Source organism: Thunnus thynnus, chromosome 21 (assembly GCF_963924715.1).
Source record: "Thunnus thynnus chromosome 21, fThuThy2.1, whole genome shotgun sequence".
Taxonomy (NCBI): Eukaryota; Metazoa; Chordata; class Actinopteri; order Scombriformes; family Scombridae; genus Thunnus; species Thunnus thynnus.
Genome location: NC_089537.1, coordinates 20,212,161 through 20,238,997, shown reverse-complemented (window position 1 = coordinate 20,238,997; position 26,837 = coordinate 20,212,161). Strand labels below are relative to the sequence as shown.

General features: G+C 40.1%; 1 protein-coding gene and 1 long non-coding RNA gene across 12 annotated transcripts in view; one reads left to right on the top strand and one right to left on the bottom strand.

Moving 5' to 3' along the window:
* The window catches only part of adarb2 (adenosine deaminase RNA specific B2 (inactive)), a 376,810-nt gene that overhangs the window by 285,591 nt on the left and 64,382 nt on the right, over positions 1 to 26,837 (top strand). For 6 of the 11 annotated variants that reach the window (XM_067577592.1, XM_067577591.1, XM_067577590.1 and 3 more), the window contains one exon: positions 26,423 to 26,509. In XM_067577592.1, coding sequence (XP_067433693.1) covers positions 26,423 to 26,509 — 87 coding nt within the window. Of the gene's footprint in view, positions 1 to 4,081; positions 4,180 to 5,058; positions 5,194 to 20,515; positions 22,478 to 23,164; positions 26,194 to 26,422; positions 26,510 to 26,837 lie in introns of those variants that run through there. The other 5 variants (XM_067577593.1, XM_067577594.1, XM_067577595.1 and 2 more) reach the window with 4 other exon arrangements.
* Positions 5,202 to 26,427, bottom strand: LOC137172957 (uncharacterized). The gene is made up of 4 exons (XR_010925090.1): positions 26,299 to 26,427; positions 18,365 to 20,520; positions 16,695 to 16,934; positions 5,202 to 8,042 (listed from the first exon to the last, which is right to left on the bottom strand). It is a non-coding gene; the product is annotated as an uncharacterized lncRNA (long non-coding RNA).

Genomic DNA, 26,837 nt, shown 5'->3' with positions numbered 1-26,837 from the left:
CACCATGTGATTTTGCTTACAGTCTCTTACTAACCAACATATATATATATATATAATACCTTGATGTATTAGATAGTATATACTATCCTAGGATGGTGTCAGGCTGACATGAAACATTACTACATTCACATAAGACAGAAGACACATGAACATTCATATTTCCAGGTATTATCACATTCATTCATCTTACATGTAACACATATACCTCTCATCCCGACACCCCACCCTCTGCAAACATAATAAACACACACACACACCTGACATTAATTCTCTGTCCTGTGGTCTCCGCCAGAGTCGCCTCTTCCCTTCCCAGCCATGCCACAAGTTCTTTTTTAAGTCTTATAGGGCATCATAAATGTACTTCCATACGTCACTGAATTGCTTCGTTTTATTGCTATCTTCAGACAATGTAATGTCTTTTATATGGTCAAATAATATCTCATCAATTCTATCCAAATCTGTAAAGTAGCGGCCACCCTTTTTCCACTGTTTTAGAATGAGCTTCATATAAACAAGAAAGGAAAACATAATCTACCGTCCCGTAGGATCTCTTTATTTTTTCAGCATTCTGACAAAATACACAGCTGAGAATTGAATTTTTCAATGTCTTTTTTTGTTTGTTTGTTTTGTCTTGTTTTGTTTTTACAAGTAATATACATCCATTATTGGATTTCACATTTTGTTCACTTTTGTAGAAAACCAGAATGAATGTATAAGGGAGTCGTGAGAGCCACACTTCACACACCGATCAGAGGAATCTGGATAAAACTTATGAATTTCATCTCTAGTGTAGTATATCCTTGTTATCAATTGTATTGCATTAACTGTAGATTTTCATTAGTGGTGATGCTGTTAGTGAGATAGAAGCATTTCTTCCATTTTTGTGTTGGCTTCTTTAAAATGAAGGCTTTTATTCCATTCATCAGACAACTTTTGCAGTAATGTTAAGATTGTTCAGCAGCATGTCGTATATTTAGCCATTTAATTTTTTCCTTCTTTAAACAGAACTTCCTCAAAAAGTCCTGGCACCAAATCGTAGTGTAAATTGAAATTTTGAATAATCCAGTTTTTAAGCTGTAAATATCTAAAAATTCTTGATTTGTTAATGTGAATTTATTCTGCAGTTCTGTAAATGATTGAACCCTATTATGCATAATTATATCTGATAAATGTTTAATCCCCCTTGTACTCCAAGTGCCCCAGTTAAGCTCCACATTTTGGATTTTTATTGATGGATTATTCCAAATCTGTGTGCTCCTGGGGATACTAAATTGCACTCCTAATATTTTTCAATTTTGTTCCATGATTTTAATGCGCTGTTTATAACAAAGTTAGATACTTTTATATTGTGTTTTGTAAACAGAGATGTAAATAGGTTTTTAGCCTTTAATTATTTGCTTTCAATATTTATCCAGGGTTCTTCAGCTGTGTTATTGACTATACGATCTATATAAAACATCTGTGAGGCATAATAATGCAGTTCTAAACTTGGAAATTTAAGACTTTGTTCTGTTCTTACATTTTGAAAAAGAGCTCTACTCAACCGATGTGCTTTATTAGACCAGATAAAAGAGGTGAGGAAAGCATGAAATCATGTAAAAAATTAAAGGTATAGTTTGGAAAATAAAGAGAAATTTATGTAACCATGTAATTTTAAATCCATGGACAAGTCTGATCATTAGAGAAATAATTAATCAGAGAAAGAAAGTTATCTTTGTATAATTGTTTTTTCAGAACTTATATTGTATTGCAACAGAAGTATCTTATCATATACTCGTATACTTATCTTGTACTCAGATGAAGTATTGCCCTCACATCCTGGTTTTGGAGCTTGGACATTTCAGTGTGCACACAGCATCTCCTTTTCCTTTACAACCTTTGACATCAAAGATAGCATTTTTAGCCATGCTAGCAGCTTTGTGGATGGCAAAGTTGGTTGGTCCACCACTTTGGTCCAGACTGAAATATCTCAGCAACTATTAAATGGATTGCTATGAAAGTTTTTACAGGCATTCATGCTGGCCAGAAGATGAATCCTACTGACTTTGGTGAATCCCACACCTTTCCTGTAGCACCACCATTAGGTTGGTAGTTGTGGTTTTTTGTGAAACTTCTTGACAGGTATTGGATGGATTGTCATGATGTTTGGCGTAGACATTCATGTCCCCCTCAGAACAAACTGTAATACCTTTGGTGAGACTTTGACTTTTCCTCCAGTTCCATCATCAAGTCAAAATTTCAATTTGCAGGTATTTGGTTTATGGCTAGCATTAGCATTGTGGTACTAATGGTGAAAGTGCTATTGTGCCTAAGTGCAGCCTCACAGAGCCGCTCGGATGGTTGTAGACTCTTAGTTTTGTTAAAAAAATAGTCTTAGGTGAAATAATGTTTCCATGCAGTAATAATGACTCTCTGGTGATTCTGCATCTGTGATGGAGTATATTCACGTCCATGTGAATGTGTTTCTAGGACTTTGTTTTGCAGCAGCTACATCAGCAGCAGTGGTAGTGCTGGCAGCATGGCGTCTCTCTGGCCGGGGTTGTGTCAGCTGCAGAGATGAATAGCCCTCTGCTCTCGGCCCACTAAGTAATCCAGCCAATGATGAATCGCTGCTCTCACTGACACCCAAATTGGAATCATTGGGTCCGGGAGCCAAAACTGGGGAAAAAAACAACAAAAAAACAGAAGTCCTCTAGTGGTGGCGTCTAGTCATCTGTTACTGTGTCACTCCCTGAAGCCGCACAAGGTATTCCCCACCTCTGTGTGCTCAAGGCCTCTGATAAATAGAAGACAAAGAGCCTAAATAGAAGACAAAGAGCCTTTCAGAAATGTGTCACACTTCCCCATCAAAACTATGCTACCATAATTCCACTCCCCCCTTTCTAGCATTGTTAGACTGATAGCTGGAGCCAAGGACCCTCATAAGTAAAGAAAGTTGGTCAAAAGTGTAACACAGTGGTGTGCTACAACCATCAGAATCTATTTTTTTTAAAGTGTTCCCCAACATTTCAGGTGATTTTTAGTTGTTCCTTAACATTTAAATGTCTCTAACAGGTTTTTCCTTATGCTTTTTTGTCAGCCCAAATGTTTTCACCACAGTACTGTATCCATTGATTGCAGCCTTTGTTAGCCTACATTCTGGTGGTGGTGGCCTGAGTCTGCTGGCGGCGCATGTAAAACAAATCCCCCAACACAAGGAATGACTTAATGAACTTAATGAGGTTTTCTAATTACAGAGGGAAGTTAGCCCATGTCAAATGGGCCTTTTCTGCCTTCCTTGACATGGATTAACAGCCAGGCTATTAAATCCAGCCCTACATTACCACAGAGGAGAGACCGAAACACAATCAGTCATATCTGCTGTAATTCTGGCCTACATTCAGAGGAATGGTGCTTCATTTGAAGTGAATGAAGCTTGTATTTTTTAGAGTAGACTGAACGAGCCTAAAGCAGAATCTGAACCTCCACTTGAAACCTTCTCAGGGATGGTGAATAGGGAATAAAAACAGGAACAGAAATGTTTTAGTGTCTGAGCCATGAAGGCCTTAACCTTCATGTTAATGGGTTTGATATAAAATAGACATTATTCTATGAGCTTGGACTGTTACTTCCTGCCATTTATTCCTCTACATGTCTTTTCATTTCCTTAGTTTTTTACTCATTGATGCTCTTTGCTTTTTCATCTTTCTATTTCTGTCTCTCTAACTCCTCCATGGTAGGGAAGATGATTTACTTTGTCATCATTAACACATCAAAAGAGCCAAGTGTGTATTTCAAAGTCATCTGATAACTGATACTCTTTAATGGCGCACTGGAACAGTAATTAATTTCAAAAACATCCCATTTATTTGTTCTGGAAGTGAATGCTCCCGCCAAAGCGGCATAAATCCTGTCTGTTGCTGCAGCTCAAATTAATTTACGTGTTGCGTCTCCTCGCATCCTTTGAGAATTTAATTATCTCAGCAAACAGGCTCTGGGTGTGTTGAATATACATTCTTTTAACAGAGTTGTACTGAAGCCAAAACAGTACAGAGCCATGTTGTTTCATTCTGACTCTTCTGCCTTTTCTGTGTCATTCCAGACAGTCACTTGCCACAAACGCGACAACAGAACTTTTAAAAGAAAACAGCAGATGAAGTCGGGATAACATCATGGAGTGGTGAATAATGCAATAGAAAGGTAGACGCTAAATGCCATCCAGTGGGTCCATCTACTGCTTAGCTGGAGTCCCCTCTTCATTTCCCTGTCAGCACACTTGATCCGAGTCAATCCTGCAGCCTCGGTGCTCGGGATTTCTGAGAGTAGCTTTTGGCGAATGGGGGCAGACCCACTTAGGCGACAGTCATCCTGCCATAAATGACAGATGGATACTGAACGGAGTTCACCTCAGGTCAGCCGAGCTGGTTTGAAGACACTTCCCTTAAATCCTAACATGGTCAGTCAGTTCACGTTCAGAAAACACACTACTATCATTGCCATCTTTCCTGTCAGGTAGACCTTTTCCACTACAGGAACCCAACGACCCATATCTAAAAGCCATTGTAACCATTGTCACAGGTTCTGCTTTTGTTTCCATTGCACTCCCCCCACTTTGGGGACCAATTCCCTGAAGCTAAATTTTGGCACTGCTCAGGAGTGTTTATATCCAACATGGCAAACTGCACAATTAAAAAGACAGGACATGTTTAGATAAGCGCTGCAAGGAAGTGTGTTTCAATATACAGGCAATATTCTTCCTCAGAATATCTGGCGTGTTTGCTGCCTTGTTGTGCATTTGTCTGTGTGAACTGAAGATTGTTTGCACAGTGTTGGGGAGTATGTGATTAGTTTAATTACATTCCCCAGTAACATTTGGGTTGCACAGGTATTATCAAAATGATGTAATGTATCCAGCAGTGAGCTGTTTTTTCCACTAAGTAGCAAGGCAGCGTGACTGAACGCTACATTGCTATATTTTTCATTTTCTCTTTCTCTTAATAAAACTGTGCAGTTGTGCTGCATCCTACAGTCTGCTCTCCACCAGATTCCTCACTGTCACCTCTCCATCTTTGGATTCAGGAGCAGATCAAGCAATGGGATGGTTTTAAGACAGTATGGAGCAGAGAGAAAGAGCTCGACCAGTAATTGCTGGTGCGTCCTTTGGGGCCATGACCTGTCCTGAGTGATGCACCCGGCTCTGGAGAGCTGGTCAGGGTGGGGCCCTTCCATTATTTTAATGATACTGACAGTTAAAAGTCATCACATGAAATGTGAAAGAAAATCAACATCAGTGCCACTTCTTCTATTGTTGTCTGTACCACACCTGAACTGAACTGCGCTCACCTACAAAACAGCACATAAAAATGATGAAATTTGTCCTTGAATCAAAAGCATTTATCAGTGACCTACGACTGAAACATACTGTAGTGTTTGTAAAACACAGTGGAAAAGCAAGACAGAAGAACCAAGAACTTACTGGTCTCCTTACTGGTATTTAAGTAAGACTGAGGGTTGATGTGATGTCTTTAAAACACATTTGTATTCAATGGCAAACTGACCAGGTTACAACAAGATAAATTGCTCAAAGACCAACTTAACACCCTGTTTTGGCTTGAACACGCCCCCCTTCAGAAATTCAAAAAATGTAATGTCAAACACAAACGTTACCCTGAACACCAACACTCCAGTATCTTTCTATTTTTCTGTCTTCAGCTGTTTTAATGTCTAGATTACATCTGGTGGTCATCCAGATTTCATAGAACCGCAGTTACACATGTAACTCATGTCTTAACATCTACATCGGCTATTAACTGTATGCATTTTACTTCAACCTCCCCAAATCTTCAAAGTGGTGGTTCAGAGCCATTTGAACTGCTGGTTTATCTTAGTGAGGCATCAGCAGATGCAGCAGAGGCACCGGAGATCGACAGAATAGGGGATGTGAATGAGTGGTCGAGAAGCGGTAAATATGCCCCAGACAAACCATATCTACAGCTACTATTCTCATGGGTAAGTGTGACATTGCTTTGTAGTTTGAGGGTGAATTGAACCAGGGAACATCATAGATTCTTAGGGCTCTAGAAGACAGAATTACTGGATTTTCTCTACAAAAAGAAAATTAACCAGGACCAGGATCAATTGACCATGTAATAAAGTGACAATACACATATTTTACTAACTCAAAAAAGTGGATTTAGTGTTGAGTTACTGTTTAAGGATATGACATTAGCTTGGCTTTGACCTCCAGCTCACAAGTGAAATGGGAACGTTGACATGTATGTTCAGGTTTATTTGTGTGTAGAATGTTGGGGATTAACAATGAAAGCTTTCTTGATTTGTAGCAAATGAGCACAGCTTGGCCAGAATCATTTAAATTGATTTAATACAAAAAAAACACATACATTTTTAACTTAAATCAAATAGCAGCCTTCTTTTAGTAGTGGAAGTCATCAACTTTTAAGTTGAGTTAGCAATACGTTGTGTTTTACTCATTTATCTTTTATTGCATATTGATTTCACCCATCTGGTTTGTGGGAGAGACTCAGACATGCTTCTGTAAATGAATACTTTTCATGTTGTTTAAAAAAAGGGAATTCAAATATTAAATCAGGTTTGAGTGATGTACAGAAGCTGAAATATGGCAATAAAAGAGTTACAGCTCCCTGTCATCTTTGTTTTGACAGACGATCCTGGCACAGCACACACACGCACATGCAAACAGCCTGACAAACAGATACACACTCGCGCACACAAAGTCAGCATGAGTCGTTGGGGATTTTCTCACAAATCGGCCCCCTAAAGGGAAAGAGGCCGGCATAAATCAGCTGGTGTCAGGGCTACAGACACCCACGGCTCCTTATCGCCACACGCAGGCGGACATACTCACAGATTGATAGGTAGATAGTCGGTCTGACAGGCAGGGCGACAGGCAGCCAGGTAGAGAGGCTTACAGACACAGGCACCCGGGGTGGAGGCAGACAGAGGGAGGCAAAGGCACAGATAGACAGGAAGAGGCAATAACACTGGGCAAAGGCAGTGACCACATGGACACTGGTCAGTTGATGTTGACTTTTCTCATTAATAAAATTGTATTTATCTATAACCTTCTTCATTTCTAAAACGTATTTAACACAACAGTGATTCATTTTACAGCAGGTTCATAGAGCTAATTAAAACTCCTGCTATGTGTCTTCTACATGGGTCGTTACTGGTACACATACTCTCTGAGATGATAAATTAAATTTTTCTACAAGTTTCAACAGCATTTTGGGGGAGAATAAACAAAACTGAGGTTCTAGCATGAACAGTGATAGCCATTATGGCTGAACAGGACAGAAATGAACACAACCTACAGAAAAACAAATGTCAAAAGACTACAATGCTGGCCACAGTGTATGTCAAATAAATTCTGAGAATTGACCGTTCACAAAGCCACATTACCCATAGTTACTGTTGCAAGGCCTGTCAAATTTCTGATTGTCCTTGCATGGCTCATATGCAGTTCACAATGATATGGCATATGACACCAAAATTCTTAGTAATTTCTGAAACACTGGGTCCTTAGTTTTAGACAGAGGTAGAAATTTCTAGCAGGCATTTCTTGCTAGTTGAAATGACTGTTGCTGGTTGCAAGTTGTAGCTTGCTAATTAAGCTAACGTTAGCTCCATGAGTTGGTTGAAAACGCAGTAACTGGCTGACTTTTCCAGATGACTCGTTTTAAAATGAGTATCTTGTGCATTATACAGTATAGTGCTAAAAGGCCAAATGGCATGGCTAAAGCTGAATCTCCCCGGCAAATTTTTTTACATAACCCGTAACTCCACAAAGTGATGTAGTCAGTTAATGATGTGCCCCTTAAGGCCTTGGAAGTAAATCTCAGTTACTACTGTAGATTGTAATCTAGTTAGCCAGACATGCTAACAAAACACAAATGCTAAGAACCAAAGATAAAATTTGAAAAGCAGGATCATGTGCATTAAACAAAGCAAAATGCCTCAAAGCACTTACAGTACAGGCTATGATGGAGCGCTCTCCTCCCTCCGATCCTAAACACCGTATGGATCTAAACAGACAAAGGCTTGTATTACTGTCAGAGAGCATTTAGGACACACTGTATCATACACAGCTATGTTGGGTAGCAGTGCCAAACTCCATTTGTTTCCACCCATCAGAGTCTACTAGAGCAATACTAAGCTGGTGTTCCATTTCATGGACTTGTCTGTTTTGGGTCATGCACCAGAAGCAAAATGCTTTGCCTACACAGACAGTGGATAACATCTCTGATCCCATTATTTACTCTGTGGAATAGACTTACACATTCCCTGTGAGATTTTGCTCTATTTTTATTTTGGGAAGTTTTACCTTTTTAAAATCTGTTTTAACCTGGTTACTCAAGGGAGGGTTATCACAACACTCCCTTTCTTGTAGCTCACAAACAAGCACAACCTTGAAATGACTAAGTGTGTGGTATCACCCTAGAAATAGCAGCCATCCACTTGAGATGAAAGAAAATAAAACCATAGAATGATTCAGACTAGACATATCAGGGAAGACACAGCTTCTTCCGAGTGAGTTTGACGTTTTCTCACACACAAAAACACCTCTGGTGAAAATAATAATATTGTGATATTTTTAGAGGCTTTAGAGTTGCATCACATGTCTCCTAGCAACCTTGCCTGGTGTTGATAGATGATGCTGATATAAGTGTGGGTGGAGGTCAATTGAAGAACATATGAAGCAAAAGTCAAAAGACTGACTGGTTTCCAAATTCGGACTCATCTGAACTTAACCTATCCATAACCCTAATTACAGTATATTAAAAAACACACTTCATGGTGTAGTTTATACTCAAAAACACTCCAGTTGTAGCTTCCATTATATAGCAATCTACTTTGGAAAAGCAATGAATGTTAACAAGCACTACAAAACGAGTGGATGTTGAGGCACCATTACTGGAGACATTATCTATTAAATTTGTCATTATTAAACTAGGGTTTTTTCCCCCCACAACAACCTGTAAACACAACATTTACATATTATCACCTTGCAAAGTTTATATTGCAAAATTATTTACACATTAAGCAAACACAAAGCAACGTTCAATGGGAGTCGTGTTTCTGACCACCTGGTGAATATATTTAACACTTGTTTCAGGTCTGTTTTTGTCTCCATCGACTCCTGAGGGAAATATCTAGCTCTTTAGCATCTTGCTAGTCACTAACTTTGCTGGTCAGGTAGCGTAGAGTCGGTTTATCAGAGCTTTTTTTTTTTAGCTGAAAACAGCTGCCTGCTGTGAGTGGTGAGACTGACTTAAAACAATAAGGTTGCAGGTTGTAAAACCAAACTAATGAGCTGAAAGAAGCTAAAACAATCCATAGTGCTGAGAGGAGCTGATAATTGTCATTGGGTTTGTCACTTTGAGCAACTCCTTTCCTAATACACATAGTAATTTGATCTATTGTTTATATGAAAATTTTAATTAGTGTATTTTTAATATAGCAGGCTAGTATTGGAAAGCAGAGAGTGTTAATGTTAGTAGATGCTGAACTACTATAACTTCTATTGAAGCTGTGATTGTCAGCATTAACTGACCCGCAACTATGGTTAGATTTTTAGATTACAGCATAATGCTGTGGACCTTCAATATGGCCACCATGCAGAATGCATGCATGTGTATAAAGCCTATATATATATATATATATATATATATATATATATATATATATATATATATATATATATATATATATATATATATATATATATATATATATATATATATATATAATGTAGGAAGGTAATAGTGGTTATCATCAAACATATGATTAAAATATCATCTTGAAAAATCTTGTTTTGGCTTAGTGAAATATTGAAAGTTACTCTCTTCATCTCACTAACACACACACACACACTCACACTCTCAGTGCATACATACACACAACATTACACAAAAAACACATTTCTCCCCTTTTTACTCTTTCTTTCACATGCCAGCAATAAGAAAGTTTGCAGGAAAGAGAACTCTACACACACAAACATTACATTATACTGCAGCTTCCCACATTGCTTCCATCCAGCATTTTGGGAAGTATTGCAGAGGCCCGTCTCAAAATAGATCAGCCTGCTTTAGCTTCAAAAACACAAAGCGGAAATGAGCAGAAATACCAGTCTCCCCACTACGAGTCAGGTGTGCCGTGCACTTCAAAGTCAAAAGGAGTCGTGAATGCGGCACAAATGAAGCCTCCGGTGTGCTGATTCAAACTTCCACATCTCGATAATGACCTCACTCTCCTACACGATTACTCATCATTCATTCAGCCACTGCTGAGGTGGGAAGGTAGTGCTGGCTTCTGGATTCGAGGCTCACAGAAGGTGTTAGGGGGGTGGGAGGCTTGTGTGAATGAAAGCGATTTCGAGTAGTTTGGATAAGACTTGCCTCCTCTATGATGCCCCCTCAGAATAATAGTCAGTTTAACTTTCATGTGACGTTTGCCTCTCTATGTTTAGCTTCATTAGCTCTTTTTCATCTTTAGTTGAAATGTGTGAAAGGTGTGATTGCTGCTGAGGAATCTTCTGTCTATAGCTTACCTCAGTTTGATGCTATCTACTATAACACTGTGAATTTCAGTCCTCAATCTGTATGTCAGCCTGAAAGGATGATAAACTCTTTATGCAGCTGAATTTTGTTGTGTTTACCCTTCACTCCATCTGTTCATGATACTGATTTACATGGTTTTTAACCACGCTAGCAGCATGGCTCTATGAAGGGCATTTGGTCTGTCAGACAGTTTGTCGGTCTATTGGTCCAACACTTTGGTCTACACTAACATACCTCCACAACTACTGGATTCATTGCCATAAAATTTTGTATAAACATATACAGACGAGTGACAAATTAAAGGACAAACAACATAAAGTGTCTTAGTAAGGTGTTCGGCCACCACATGCTTCAGTGCACCTTGGCATTGATTCTACAAGTCTCTGGAGGGATGTACACCTTTCTTCCAAAAGATATTTGCTCATTTGGTGTTTTGATGATGGTGTCGGAGAGCGCTGTCTAACATGTCGGTCCAAAATAGGTGTTAAGTTGGGTTTAGATCTGTTGATTGCGAATGCCATAACATATGATTCCCATCAATTCATACCCCTCATGCCCTGTGATTTGGGGCATTGTCATCCTGGAAGAGACCACTCCCATCAGGATAGAAATGTTTAATCACAGGATTAAGGTGATGACTCAGAACAACTTTGTATTGATTTGCAGTGACCCTTCCCTCTAAGGGGACAAGTGGCCAGCAAAATGCCCCCCACAGCATAACAGAGCCACCAGATCCCCTCACTGTAGGAGTCAAACATTCAGACCTGTACCGGTCACCCATCTATGTTCCCCAGAGGATGAAAAGTGCTATACTCACTCATGTTCCCTCTAGATGAATTGCAACATTTAGCATTGCTGGTCAAAATGTAATTTTAAGTATGTTGGAATTCTGACATTACTAATTAGCTAAAGGCACTGCTGTACCTACAGTGTAGCCCTTATAGAGCCGCTAGTGTGGCTGTTGATGCTTTTTAAATTTTTGCTTTTATTTGATACATTTATGTGATAGAGACAGTGTTGTGATGACAGGAAACAAAGGGAAAAGAACTGGGGAGAACCGGGGAGTTTTTAGTTAAATGGTCTTGAACTCCTGGGCAACCAGCACATCCCCATTTAAGTCATTTTTTCAAGCATAAAACACCAATCATTTGCTGGTTTCAGTTTGTTAAATATGTCGACTTTTCTTTGTTATATCGTTGTTCTTATATGATAGTAAACTGAATATCTTTGTTTTGGCTGTTGGTTGGACAAAGCAAGCAATTTGATGACATCACCTTGAGCTCTAGGCTTAACTGCGTGACAGATATTTTGATCCTGATATCAGCTGCTGTAATATAATTTGATGCAGTTATTTGGCACAACTTAGTAACTGAACAGGTAGCTTTCAAGTGTGTTGAATTCTTATACTTATTTGGTACCTCAGCTTGTCACACAGAAAGTGAACCCAAGACCTTCCACTGAGGTGGAACAATGACCTTTTTTCATGTTAATGGGATATCATCACTAATCTGTCAGAGAGAATTAAAGCTTTACAAACAAGGTGATAGTGAAGATACTGGGCTCAGCCCATGGGGACAGGGAGCACTGAAGCTACTGTTTCATGATGACACAACATACACTTAGATTTCAGTGGCACGAAATCAAAAAAATACAGCAAAAACCTTTTACTGTGTCTGCATGCCCACATTCTCCCGCTCCATTATTCAGCACACCTCTCAGAAATTGGTGACAGTTTGAGAACTAAATATATCCTCTCTTTCTCTCTCTTTCGTTCATTTCTGCTCGACTGTACATTCGTTCCATGTAAAGGTTCTGATTTTTTTTTTAAACCAGCAGTGCATTAAACCAGCTGCACAGTGATGTGATCTTGAATGCAACACGCAAGTCATGTGGTGCAAGTAAGTATGAGGAGGACACAGGTTTCTCTGTGGGGCCTCTAAATGAACAATTGCTCAGTGAGTCTGAAAAGTGACCAAGGTGTTGGTCTATGCAGCTGCATGAGAGAATTAGTACTCATATTTTTTCCTTAATGTTTGAATTTTGATTTTAAAATGCTATGAATGAATGTAAGTTTCCTCTCTGGTCAGAGAACATACTTACATTGTAGAGGGTGCAGACCTATCCAGTCGCCTCTCTGTTAGCTCTGCAGAATTTATGCAAATTCATGCTCTTTACATTTATTTTTTACAATAATCGTTGTACTTTTTGTAAATAATATTGGACAATGATACATATGACTACACTCATCAGCATAGAGAAATGGTACCTATCAACATCACTGTGCACTACATGACGTAGTGTGGAGCAGGTTCCAGGACACGACCGTCGACATCACTGATGACATAAATGGATTCACTGAGTCTGTGGTGGATTTAATTTTTGAAACAACAGAAGCAACTGTACCCAAATGTACAGTTAACTCATTCCACAACCAGAAACCATGGATTACCAGAACCATCCAGGATGCCGTAAAGCCACTCACTGCAGCCTACAACTTAGGGCTGCAGTCTGGAAACATGTATAATTATGAAGCAGCAGCCTACAATGTAAGAAGAGCAGTAAAGGAGGTAAAAAGGGACTATAGGAAGAAAGTGGAACTTCAGTTCCAGGAAGGCAATCCCAGAATCATGTGGCAACGCCTAAGACCTAAGAACTACGACAAATTACAAGTCCACCATAATTCCTGTGCCCAACAAAACAACACCAGCCTGCCTGAATGACTGCCACCCAGTGGCACTCACCTCTGTAGTGATGAAGTACTTTGAACGGCTGGTCAAGGATTACATCTGCTCCTCACTACCCAGCACACTGGACCCACTGCAGTTTGCCTACCGTCCCAACCGATCAACAGAAGACACCATAGCACACACCCTCCACACCACCCTATCTCACCTGGACAAGAAAGGGAACTAAGTGAGATCACTGTTCATTGACTCAGTGTTTAACACCATAGTTCCCTCAGCCGTTCAGCTAAAGGAAGGATATTTACACTAGGCGCTGCAAGAATAAGGCGAGGAGAATCATTAATGATCCCAACAACCCAGATAACGGCCTGTTCTCCCTGCTGTGGTCGGGAAGACGGTACTGGATACACCAGGCCAGCACTGAGAGGCTTCTACCCTCAGGCCACTAGGATCCTCAATGAGGTCACTGCCTAAGACTGCCCACCACCCCCAAAATCATACACATATATTTATCACTATTCCTATTCTATTTAAACTCTTTTTAATGCATACATTTAAGGGTCTGTGATTACATTTCACTGTCATTGTACCTTATATGATTACATATGAAAAACGTGATTGGTCGATCGACTGATTGATTGATACTGTCTCTCCTGGTTGTGCTGATTCATAAAAACCCTCCATTTCAGACTTCACAAAACCAGCCCATTGAATTACAGGAAATCACATTCCCTGCTCTAGCTACTCATGTAGTTTTCAGCTTTCTCTACATGAATTTGGGCAAATTTGAAAATATTTTTTAAGTTACTTAGAACTAGATTGGGCTAACACAATCCCCAAGCAAGATGCAGAAGCTTTTACCTTTTCAATTTAAGTAAATGTAAAACTGATATTTCTAAGCTATTGAGTGCTCTGGAATTTTCCAAGTCCCTTTGCAGTCAGTATTACCACAGAAACATCTTCCCCTGCAACATTAATGTCATTCTTAAGTAGCCAAGGAAAGTGCTTGTCGTCAGATAAGTCTTTTTTTCCCCCCTGAAAAATACATTTCTGTGCAAGCACCGAGCCATTTACATTTCACTCAAAGCCCCACTTTTCCAGTCCCCCTTTCCATTCTGTTTTTATTGTATTTTGGATAAAAATACATCACGAAACGTGTGCATCTTAGTGCGTTTATCCAAAGCTCGGTTAACAATTCTCCTTTCAAATACTCCCAGAAAAGCTATACAGCTTGTAGGAGACTGCTGGCATAAATATGGACATGAAGACCAGTGACGCAAACTAACAAACTACCAGACTGAGGCTTAATTTCCAAGTCTGGATATATCAACATCAAACAGTTTTTTAATTGACTTAGAATCATACTAAATGTAGAGCATAGGGGGGGAAAGGGGATATTATGAGCTGTCAGATTGCATTCATCACGTTCTTCTTTCTTTCTTTTTTTCCCACTCTTTCATTGTATGGAAGACTTGGAAAAAACAGGCAGAGAAATCTGAAGTGGGGACTCGGATATTCCCACAATCATCCATGTCAGAGTGTGAAATGTTGTGGCTTGTGAAATTATCACTCAAGTTCGGCTGCCTGTGGTCATACACACACTTCACACTTCTAATGAAGCCTTTTAAATATTCTTATTTTTTAATTCATGTGTGCTTGTGTGGAGACTCGAAAGTGAAAGTGGGTTAGCTCTTCACCTCTCCTTGGATATTGAGGGTTAAGGAGTTGCTTTAAAGTGAAATTTACAGTCCCCCCGCACTCCTTTGTATTTTCCATCCCTCTTTTGCATCCCATTTCTTCCCTCCCTTCTGCCCTTATTTCCAGCAGTCAGATGGCTTGTACGAGTGACTCCCAAGCGGCCAGCCAGCCGGGCTGCCTGAAACTTATGACTAGCCATGTTCTTCAAACATCATGCCGCAACCAAAGCATGGCAGGATGACAGATAGTCCCTTCAATATATAGTGACAAACAAATTAGTGCAAAGATGCTTCTCGCTGCATACCAGATGTGTTGGGCTCTGTGGTATGGAACAGCCGATGAAAAACTGTCCACGTCCCATCTGTGCTTTGCCAAGACCATCGGTGCAGCAATTTGTGCTGAACAAAGTAGTGCAAACAGCCAGCCTGATTATATGTGTCATAATGTGAGGCATAAAACACTGCTGGGGAAGATCACACAGAAGCTTGCAGGTTTATTTGATGAGAGGAGAGGAAGGCCATTTAGCAGAAAAGGACAGGATGTAGGTAAAATAATGACTGGATAAAGGGAGAGATAGGTAAACAGGATGTGAGGTGAATAGGTGAGGTGGAAACGCTGAAAAATGGGGAAATACAAATTTCTTGCAGTCCTCCAAACACAGAAATTGTGTTTCTTAAGTCACACTCCTCTCAGCTATTTTTCTCCCTCACACCTTCCCTCTCCTCCTTGTTGCTTTCCAGCGCTAACCGCCGTCCAGGCTTGAGCTGGTGACTGTAGGGCTATGACAGGAACAGGCCAATTTGTACCTAACCTCACACCTACATATTGACTCCCACACACTCTGAAATTGGAGACCACATGCAGGGTCACATCACCATCTGACTGCCGTGTCAGCGTGGTTGTGCACTTACTGCCAAGATCGGCAATGAGCAACTCAACATCGCTGTGCGGCGTCAGGCTGCACGAGGAAGTACCGTTGGCTGACAGAAAGCAGGATAACAGTAGGAGACAACACACTGAGAGGCACAGACATTCCTGACCTGCTTAGTGTCATTACGCCGCAGACTTATCTTGCTCGCTCTGCCTTGTAAATACACTTGAGTGCTTGTTATCAAACGAGCGAGGCGACAAACCTCATCCAGGTTTGAGTCCTCAGCTTCCTCTGCATGCTTGTAAATGAGTCATTCTCATGGATGACAGCCTGCATTAATATTCTGTTAAGGAGGGAAGCGAGTGCGCATTAAATCCGCCACTTATCAGGTAGCGATCGTGATCTGTGTAGAACTTTAAAAAAAAAGTCATGCTTGTTTGCTCTTAATTGCCAAAACGTATTCCGGGAAGATTGGCACCAGCATATGGGATTCATTTTGCTTATTTCTATTCCTATTCTACCTCCGGGCCACACTGACATTTCAACTGGGGCTAAGTTCATTTTTAGGATGACATGTTGCTTGCGTGTTTCTTCGCCTTCACTCTTTTCATAAAGGCTTTTTCAGCACTCTAAAGTACCATCGTTCAGATGGTGCTATTTTAGCACTAAAAGCTTTTGCAGTCGGACACAACATTGTCCAAAGTCAACATATTTTCTGTTTAAGGTGGGAGATACAAAAAAAAATAAAGCAAGCAGTGAAAAAATTACATTTTTGCTACTTCAAAAATCATACTTTTGTACAGTACAGGCATGAGAAAGGACATTAAAAAGCTTTTATCATGACGGTTTTTTCAAATCTTATACCTGCATTGAAAGCAAGTGCGGCTCTTAGAGGTGAGTGCTTGAGGAGATGTGAACGGTGTTAGGCGGCGGTATGGTCGACAAGTCAGAGCCTTGGTGTGATCATAAGCCCTGCTGTACCATCGCACCGTCTGGTGGGTCTCTGACAATCCACTGCCGTCACACACTCTGAGCAGGTTCCTCAATGACACTCAACCGTGGCAAGTCGCCTCTCAGGTGCATAAGAGTGTACTCTGTGTCCATCTGTCAAAATGGAAAAGCAAAGAAAAAAAAGTGAGAGAGAGAGTGGCATCAGACTTTCCCCTGTGCCACAATATGATTAAGCAATTCACTGTCCACTGGAGTTCTTCTCCTGATATCCCATCTTGGAATACGTTGTTGTATTCTGTGGCCACCTCAGTTTCACTCTGAGGAAAGTAGCCTCCGCTGCCAGCACTGCCTATGAATTCAAAACGGCTCTGCTAAATCTGATCTTTCATTGTATTATATAGCGTAGGGCAGCAGGGAACTGCTGTAATATTTGTAGCAATAAATAGTAATAGAATACAGCAAGCAATACACGGCAAACTGAAAGAACGTGTGAGTAGAAACAAAAAGATGAAAAAGATTTGCATATTTAACCTATTGTACCAAACAGAACAGTTCAGCACATTGAAAAATCAAATGAATTAAAGTTTTTCAATCAAGAAACTGCACATATACTGTACAATATTGATGTGTTTCAACACAGTATATACATGTATACATGGTGAAGTACAGTGCACTCAGGTAGAATTTCACTTTTATTCTATCAGATCATTTAAAGATAGTGCTGCTTTTGCCAAGTTTTGTCTCTCCTTGGCAACACAACAAGTGTGAGATTAACCAATTTACAAAAAAAAATGTTTTGGCTTAACTGGCACCAAAACCTGGTTCCAACGTTATTTATATTTTGTAATTATTTCTCTAAAGCACAAGCCTCACAAAGCTGGTGCTGTAACCAGGAACCAAATTCAGCCCTGGCAATTTTCGTCTGGACTGGCCCCATTTTTCCCAAACACATGCACTTAAGAGTTGCATAAAGTAATATCAGGCTATTTATAACATATAGGCTAAGCAATAAATAACAAGTTGATACCCTAACAACAAGTGTACTTACAGGGTTTCATAAAATAATGTAATACATAAATAAATAGCTAAGAAATAGCCTAGAGGAAAAGTCGGCACCCCAAGAGTAACTTTTATTCATTTGACAATTGATATGGGCAACCCAGCTCTCGGTGCACTTATCCTACAATCTATAACTTCACAAATAAAACAAATATGACACAATCATATGTCATGAATGTAGTCTATGACAAAATGCAGTGCTGTCATCATTAAACAAAATAGCCAAAACGTTATTTTCACACTGGACAAAAACTTTCCTATGATGATCTGGAAATGTGAGAGCTATTTGTAGTCAATCATCCAACATTGTGTTTGCAGCTGATCTAATACAATTCAAATATCAGGATTAACAGACAGGATTTCATTTCATTTAAATGTTCATTCACTGCTATTGTCAGGCTGTGACAAGCAGCATGCCTGCACCCTATTGGAGCAGACCCAAAGTGACTAATCAACTGACATAATTTAAAAAAAAAAACAACAGCATAGCGGCCTTAAGTAGCGAATAAAACATCATATCCAACCTTAGGCAGTGAGAAGACATCTCATCAGTGCGCTCCTCTATGCCATCCTGTTGATTATTCCATCAGTGTCCAAAGCCATAAGAATGTATTTTTCTGTAGCTATAAGCATGTACTTCAACATGTAGTGCTCCATAATCTATTCTTGATGAATTTTAAAGTAAAGAAGTTGTGCTCGCATGCCATGTGCGTAATGCAGAGGGTCAGGTCCAGAGCTCCGCCGTGAACACTGTCACTACATGAGCTAATGTTAGCTAACAAGTTTCACTCGTTCTTGGCAGCGGTCTCCTCCTCTTGCCCCTGCTCTCCACTGGAAGCAGCCTGCTCATCTGTCCAGACTTTTTCCTCCTCCTCTTCATTTGGTGGTGGACTGTTAATGTTATCACTGCAGCTATGCATGCTAATGCTAACAGGATTTTGCATGGCAGTGTATATTTTGAATAAATCTGTTAACTTAAAACATTTCGTAGCATCAGCCACAAGATTGTTTTTTCTTTTTCTCTCTCACCTTTTTCGCTTTTTGGGACCTTTATCCATTTGTGTAGGCTAGCGTTATTTTTTGATACAAACTCCACTCTTTCCACCTTGATTTGATCATTTCCCACTTGACTTAATCACAACGTCCGTGGTTTGATTGCTGAACTTTGTTCTATGTTGTTCTCCTTCTCTCTCTCCCCTTGTTTTCCTGGCATGTTTCTACTGTTGCTGTAGTAAAGAGTATTTAAAAAAAGAGAAGATGGATATCGCTCTTATCTCTCTCTCCATTAAATATAAGCCTACAGCCAACAGCCCTTTAGTTTAGCTTAAAACAAAGACTGTCAACGGGGGGCAAAACAGTTAACTTGACTCAGTTCAAAGTTAACAAAACCCACCTACAAGCAGCGCTAACGCTTACATATTGACACATTATATCTTGTTTATTTAACAGCTAACTTCGGACAGAGCCATGCTAGCTGTTATAGCTTTCTTTTTGCCAAGCTAAGCTAACCTCTCATCTAACTATTAGCAAGAAAGTTAATAAATGTATTTCCCAAAATTTTGAACTATTGCTTTAAAGTTGCCAAGGTTCAGGTGAATTCAGGTGAATATTATACATTATTGTGTGTCAGAGTTTAGTGTAAAGAGAGGGGCATTAGCTGGTATTTTTTTCTTTCCATTTATTTATTTATTTATTTGAGGTTTGTTCCTTCCTTCATGATAATTTTTGCATCTTATTGTCTGTGGTAATTATTACTTTAGAAAGTTAAATAAGATATTATTTCCAAACAAATCAAATCAGAAAAGTGTGCGATTGGAAAAAAAATCATTGAAGTTTAATCTTTCTCAGTCCCAAAGAGTGTCACACATACAGCTTTTAACATGATTAAATGAAAAGTAATACCTACCAGTCTCAGTCCCTCGATGAGAACAAGAAATTACGGTAAATAAACCGAGAGTGAAGAATGTGGCTAAAGGCAATCAACATGAAAACCACATGTCACAGCATACATACTGTATGTTGGGAATGGTGTGTATTTACAGTCCAATATAGTGCATAATATAGTGTGCACTGTATATCACAACAAATCTACTGTGTAAACAACATAACATCTGCTCAAAAAGGCATTACAAAAACCACACAGCGCTTTCCAACCAAATTAATATTGGGAAGACTTTCACTACTTCAATCACACTGAAACTGACTGACTCCAGTCGCTGATGATAATCACATAGTATTTTGGTGGTAGTTCTGCTGCTGTGTATAAACAACTGGCAGGCTGGGTATCTACCGTGAAGACTCTCTGTCCTTGGCATTCATGGCCAAAGGAGAAAATGTAAAGCAGATGGCCTGGCTACTTTGTCCTCACTACTGCTAATCAGGTGCTAAATATCCATCAGTCTGTGCATTCCCCTTCCTCTTTTTCATACCCTCTGTCCAACCAAAGCACTGTAAAAGTTCATTAAAGGCTAATTCTACTTATTTGTTTTCCTCTAGCCTTATTTTTCATATCTTTTTTGTACACAAAATGTTGTCATTTATGAAGCTTAGAGGTATGTAACTTGTTTGAGCTTGGTTCGTCTGGAACACTTCTCTCCAATAGACACTAAAAGTGATTAAGGCACATCCTTCCAGCACAGAAACACTCATGTTTGTGTTGACAGGTGGGAAATACCAGAGCCTGAAAGAAAAAAAAAAACATATCCTGTTAGTAATTATTACTGTGTGGTCGATGTGAACAGGTATCCCAGGCTGACAGTTTGTTTTTACAGAGCAGTCAATATGTATCAAGCCCAACATCAGAGAAGCTGACAACTCTGCACACACTTTATCACATTATAGCCACGTTTAAATATTCAGAAAATCTTCTGAGGTGGGTCCCATAGTAGTGTTAGTATTGTGTTGAAAGGATGTTTTATTTGTGGTATGGTTTTGTTGTTAGAGCTTACTTTGGCCTGAGGACTAGGACATGAACTTACAGTGATGTAGGAGATGAAATTTAAAAGCTAGTTCTTTTTTAGCAATGGCAGTGGCATGATACCCGGACTTTTCATCCAGCACCATCCAGTCAAAATTTGAATTCACTTTGATTTATAACCCAACACCTGCTAAACTAGCAACATTCCCATCAGCCTAAACTGTCCTTTGTACTAATTGTGCTAATTAAAAGCTAAAACTAAAAGTGCTAATTTGCAAATGTTAGCATGTTCACGCACTAAAGTAACATGGTGATCATGGTAAACATTATACCCGCTAAATATAAACTGCTGTTCAATTGCGGTGTATACGTTCATTCATTCATACAGAGCAATGATAGCAGTGAGCGGAAGGTTTGCACTGGAGATGGCTTTGCTACATGTGTGTCACTGAGCCTTTCTTCAACTTTCTTGACTTTGTCTTCACTATCAACAATCTCCGCTGCCATCGGAAACTTGTAGGAGAAAACAAAAGCAGCCAATCACAGTTCTTGCGGTCTCCCTGTGGGATCTCCATTGCCAGTGTAGCCGTGAGATGTAGTTACATTATTTAAGAGCTACAGTGTAACCTACAGCACGGCTTTGAAGACTTTTGGACAACCATAAATCAAGTTTTAGTCTTTCTACCTTTACGATGCAGTTACAGTCCTGTACCAGTAAGTGGCCTGATGCCCTCCCACTAAAGTCTTGTTGATTAATGCATCTGGCTGGCTCTTTCAAAGTCCTTAGTATTGAGTGGTTTGATCACTAAACAACTACAAGTAGGGGTTTAAGACTTCGGAGGCCAACCTTCACTTCTCACTGTGATGGCACTTCAAAAAATCAGAGTGTTCTCAAACTTACCATACAAGAAAACACAGAAACAGAGAAACAGACATATTTGTTACCTTATACTTCAGCTTATATCCTAAATAGTCATAAATCATGGTGAGACAATGTTACAGCACGCATGGGTTTTCTATGTTTCTATCTTATGACAAATATGCACACAAAAGGTGGAGGAGACACTTAACACTGTGTCTTTTTTATGTAGCTTTTCACTCAGAGATCAGATTAGAGATGTGATAGAAATCAGGTCTTAAGTGCTGGGGAGAAACAATGCAGCCTCTCATTTAGTGGCTCACTGGCTTTCAATCTGAGGCTTGCAGGAAGACATTGAGAAGAAGAGGGAGACCGAAGGGAGAGAGAAAGGCGCGTGGTAAATAGAGAGACAGAGAGAGAGAGAGAGAGTCAATGATTTCCCCCAGCGCCTGTTTCAATAGTGTCTCCTGTCGCTCATCTGACCCATTCGTTATGCTGAGCCATGGGGAAATCTGATTGGGCTCATTACCCTCTCCTCAGAACTGATACAGGAAGTGCAAGGAGAGAAAGAGAGAGAGTCTCCTCTCCAGCTCATTGTGAATGGACACCAACACCAGTGTTGTCACTATCAGGAGTATATGGCCATCTGCCAAGGCTCTCCCTATCTAACCTGGCTCTTGTCTGCCTCCCTGCATTTGTGTGGTGGAAACAAATGAGCGTTGTCTCCTCTGTCTGTGTCATGGTGCATCGGGGGATGGACGTAGTGAGCTGAGACTATATATTGGCATGCATTGTCTCATTCATTGGGCCCGCCGGTGAATGAGAGGGGACGGACGACAGATACCGTGAAGGGCATGTGAGGTAACAACGTCCACATCAGCAAGGCACATTAAATGAACTTTGCACCAGGCAGGATTTATCCTCTCTGCTTTGAAGTGAGGCTTTAAAAACTGTTTCATCCTCACTGTAGATTCACCTTATTTGCCCGAATTAAATTCTGATGTCATGTAAGGTCACTGGGAGGATATTACTGCTTAACCTCTTCCTCATCACCACTTGTAACACACACAAAGGAGATATTTAGTTCTGAGAAATGTGCATTTACTGATAACAGGCCACATGCTTTCTATGTTGAAGAGTTTTCAGGTGGTGTAACAGCCTGGCGGCCATATGGACTTCCTCAACAGCATTACAGTTGCTCTGTTAACAGCTTACTGTGTTTCTAAAAAAGCAAGAGTAAAATTAAGTACATTTACAAAAGGGGTACAGTACAATTTTGAGGCACTTGAACTTCTAGTTTTCGTTACTTTGTGCTTCTTCTCCACTACATTTATTTAACAGCTACAGTTACTAGTTACTTTTCAGTTTAAGATTTTACCCAAAAAACACATGATACGCTTATAAAATACACTACAGTGTTAAAATTAAATCAGTGGCTCCAAATCTTTGCCCTGTGACTCCTTCCAAAGTAGCAGTGTGTACTTGTCCCTGTGTCACATTTCAGATGAGTTGTAAATAGAAATTTGAATAGCAGAACTTTGTTTTTTCATCTTTCCTGCCCCGTTAATCATCTCTTGTGTCCCTATGGAGGGGCCCAACCCCTATGATGGAAACCACTAGACTAAACTATCTAACTGTACATAAAGTAGTTAAAACAATAAAGTCACAGAGGCAATTTTTAGCATAATGAGTACTTTTTATTTGTATACTTTAAGTACATTTTGCTATTAGGCCAACATATCATTGCCGTATGAGATTTACAGTGTGACACGGAAAATTGCCAAATGTTATTGCTGTCATTTAGGCCTGCAGATGTGCAAATTTGTCTTGGACTTTTTTTGTAATACAACAAACCACTAGTATTGTATACAGCATCCAAATGTGTGAGCTCTCTGCAGTGTATATTAATTTACAAGGTTGAAAATATGCTGTACCTCTTAGGGAATATCAATCACACCACATACTGTAAACCTCTAACAGAAACTGCCTCTGATGTTATACACAGCTCATTCATAAATACACAGCTCATTCATAAATCAGACCAATGTGTGCTTGGGCCTGCACTTCATAAACCTATCAAAAAACGATCAGAGGTGGCATTTCGAGGATGACCTATAAACTGCTCTGCTTACCACTGTGCAGTTGATTCAGCGTCAGAGTTACTGAAAATATGATGATATTTTCTGCTCAAAAGCTACTTCCTGAGACATTTGAAATGAACTGTGTTCCATTGAAAGGGAGAAGAATTGTTTTTCAGGGTTGCTTTGAAATTAAACAGACCTGAAGAGCTCTATACATAAAAGCTCTATTCTGACTGTGAACTAACTAAAAATCCTTTGACTGCAGAATAAAAGGGTCTATTCAGGCTTTTATGCAGCCCGGTGTTGTGTGCAACACATCAGGAAGCATTGAGGATAGTGCATAGAATATGTTTCCTGTTCATCATTTACTTTTTAGGGAAGGTAATGACTGTCCATCCTTCTGTCTGTCCACCATTTAGGTCCAGACTGAAATATCTCAATAGGTCTAAGTAATAGATGGCTTCCAATGGAATTTTATTCAAACATTCATGGTTCCCACCCAGAGGATGAATCTTGCTGACTTTGATGATCCTCTGACTTTTCTGTTAGCACCGCCATGAGGTTGACATTTGTGTTTTTTAAGTGAAATGTTCAACAACTATTGGATGGATTGCCATGGAATTTGATACAGACATTCATGCCCCCTACAAGATGAATTGTAATAACTTTGGTGATCTAGTACCACCAGCATTTGTCCAATACTTTGGTTTATGATCAAATACCTGCAAAACGAATGACACACACCCTCAGCTGTACTCTGTACATTGTCATTGTGACTCCGTTAGCATGATATCGTGTCAGCTTTTAGCTGAAAGCCCCGCTGTGTCTTCGTACAGACTAGAGATGTTAGCTACTTGTCTTGTTGCCTCCTGGTGGTCTTTCGAGAGAATACATTACTGTGCATCAGCACTGATTAGAAATGGAGTTACGTTAGCTTACTGGTAGGTTCAAAGGCCAGATGGTAGCATTATGGCCAACTATACTTACAACAAATTAACAAAACACTGCAGGGTACATTGTAGTCAAAATGATAAACCGTCTCTGGTCATAATTGGCAACCAGATATAAAAACCATAACTCCTTGTTTTGTTGTAAGGGATTACCTGGATGAGCAGGATTCTTATAGTTTCCTCATATCTATATTCACATGAGAAAACATTAAAGGAAATCAATTAATATCAAACTGCTCTCTTCTAAACCTGTAAATGTGAGTGTTAACAGCAGGCTATTCTCTAAGGAGAATAAATTTGCTTATTCTATAGCAGCTTCTGGTTTTAAAGCTCATGACATATTGTACACACTGTATGCATCTGTTTACGCTGATCCTGGTATCTCATTGCCCAGTGGGCCCTTTGACTTGGCAGAAGCTGTTGAGTGGGTGGTGTAGCCCCTCGGCAAAACAGGATTATCAAATATACATTACAGGCTTTTCAGGGCCCCAGTGTGAAAGCTTAGGCTCCTGTGTGTTAATTGCTGGCCTCGCTGTGCTCTGTAATTTCATGCTTGATGTGAACATTTGTCTTTCACGCTACAAAGGATCTGGATACATTATGTGTACAAATGGAAGAATGAGCTAAGATATGCTGTACCAGCCAACAGACCCTTAAACACCCCTAATTTTGACACTTTTGTAAACACACCACACAGCCTTGTTTTTTTACTGTAAATAGGGCTTCAGGGGCCTTAAAAACAATATAGACTGATTTGAAAATGGTCTGGATAATGACCCTGTTGGCTGAGGGAGTCATTTAGGGCCAAATTGCTGCTTGTGTTGGGCTTCAGTCCGTAATTAGGTCAGAATGCAAATGCTCATATTGTGATGTTGGCCCACGAGGACCAGCACAGCTCCAGCCTCAGTGTTTAGAGTGTATCCATGTGTGTCAGAGTGACTCATTGAGCCCCTCTAGTGCTGTTCAGCTGCGAGGAGAGAGAGAGCACTGGGGGCTGAGCTCATTCACAACCTTGCGCTCTTATCAAAACATGTTTATTGCACTGTAATGTGGCACCCTGTTTATGCAGCATTTAGCTCTATGAAATCGTCACTGCTGCAGGCCTGAGTGCTGCTCCAGGACCCTGGCGGAGAGAGGCAGGGAGCTGTGAGGATGTCTTGACCTCAGGCTCACCCTCTAACCCTCTCACATGAAGTCACCCTACCTCAATTTCTTCCTCCTGCTTTTTCCTACTTTATTAACCCCCCCCCCCTCTATGTCTGTCCACCTCCATTTCCTCCCTCATGCTGCCTCTCCCTTACCTTTCGTTTTTAGTAATCATTAGCTGATGTTAGGAACAGAGAGGAGGTGTAATTAAGGAGCCAGACTGGTCTGTCAATTCTGTTCAGCGCTACATGAGGAGCACCAGACCAAGCGATAGCCCTAATAGGGCTTCATACTGTAAACAACACGCACACCTGGACAGCAGCAGGCCCCGGGGAGAAACAGGAGAGAGCCACTGTCTGCAAGTTAGCTCTGATAAGAGAGAAAGTTTATCATCAAAGATGTGTGTGAATGTGTGTGTAAAAGTTTGCTTCCTGGTGTGGGCATGTATGTATTGTGGTCCATGCATGGGTGACAGAAACAGCCTTGTGTGCATACTCCTACTCACTTATGCTTTGTCTCTGTCCCCGTGTTGGGCCGATGCTGATCCAGGGTTTTAATCGATAAAACTATCAAAACATCTCTACCGCTGCCCTCTTGTTGACTCTGCGTGTCTCTTGTCTCTCCTCCAGAGAAAGTCAGTATGCTGTCAGCATTGATCGCTCCCTTCAAGTACATAAGCCCTGGGACCAGCAGCACAGAGGACGAGGACAGTTTAAGTAAGCCGCTGCCTCTTTTCTTTCTCTCTTTCAGCATGCTGCACTAACTCCCTCAGTGGCCAACCTAATATGGAAATGATCTCTCTGTCACCCTTATAATTAATTATTTGAGAAATGGGCTATTTGATTACGCACGGGTGTCAGCTTGTGTGATAATCGTTAAAAATCTGTATTATCTTATAAAAGTGAGTTATTAAATATTAAAATTGAATGTTCATGATAAGTAAGTCATTAGATAGGTGAGTGTGTGCCTGCATACACTATCATTTAGGACTACAATCTGCTTCAGCCCAACAGTGAATGTCAGCACTTGATCCCAGCCTGCCGT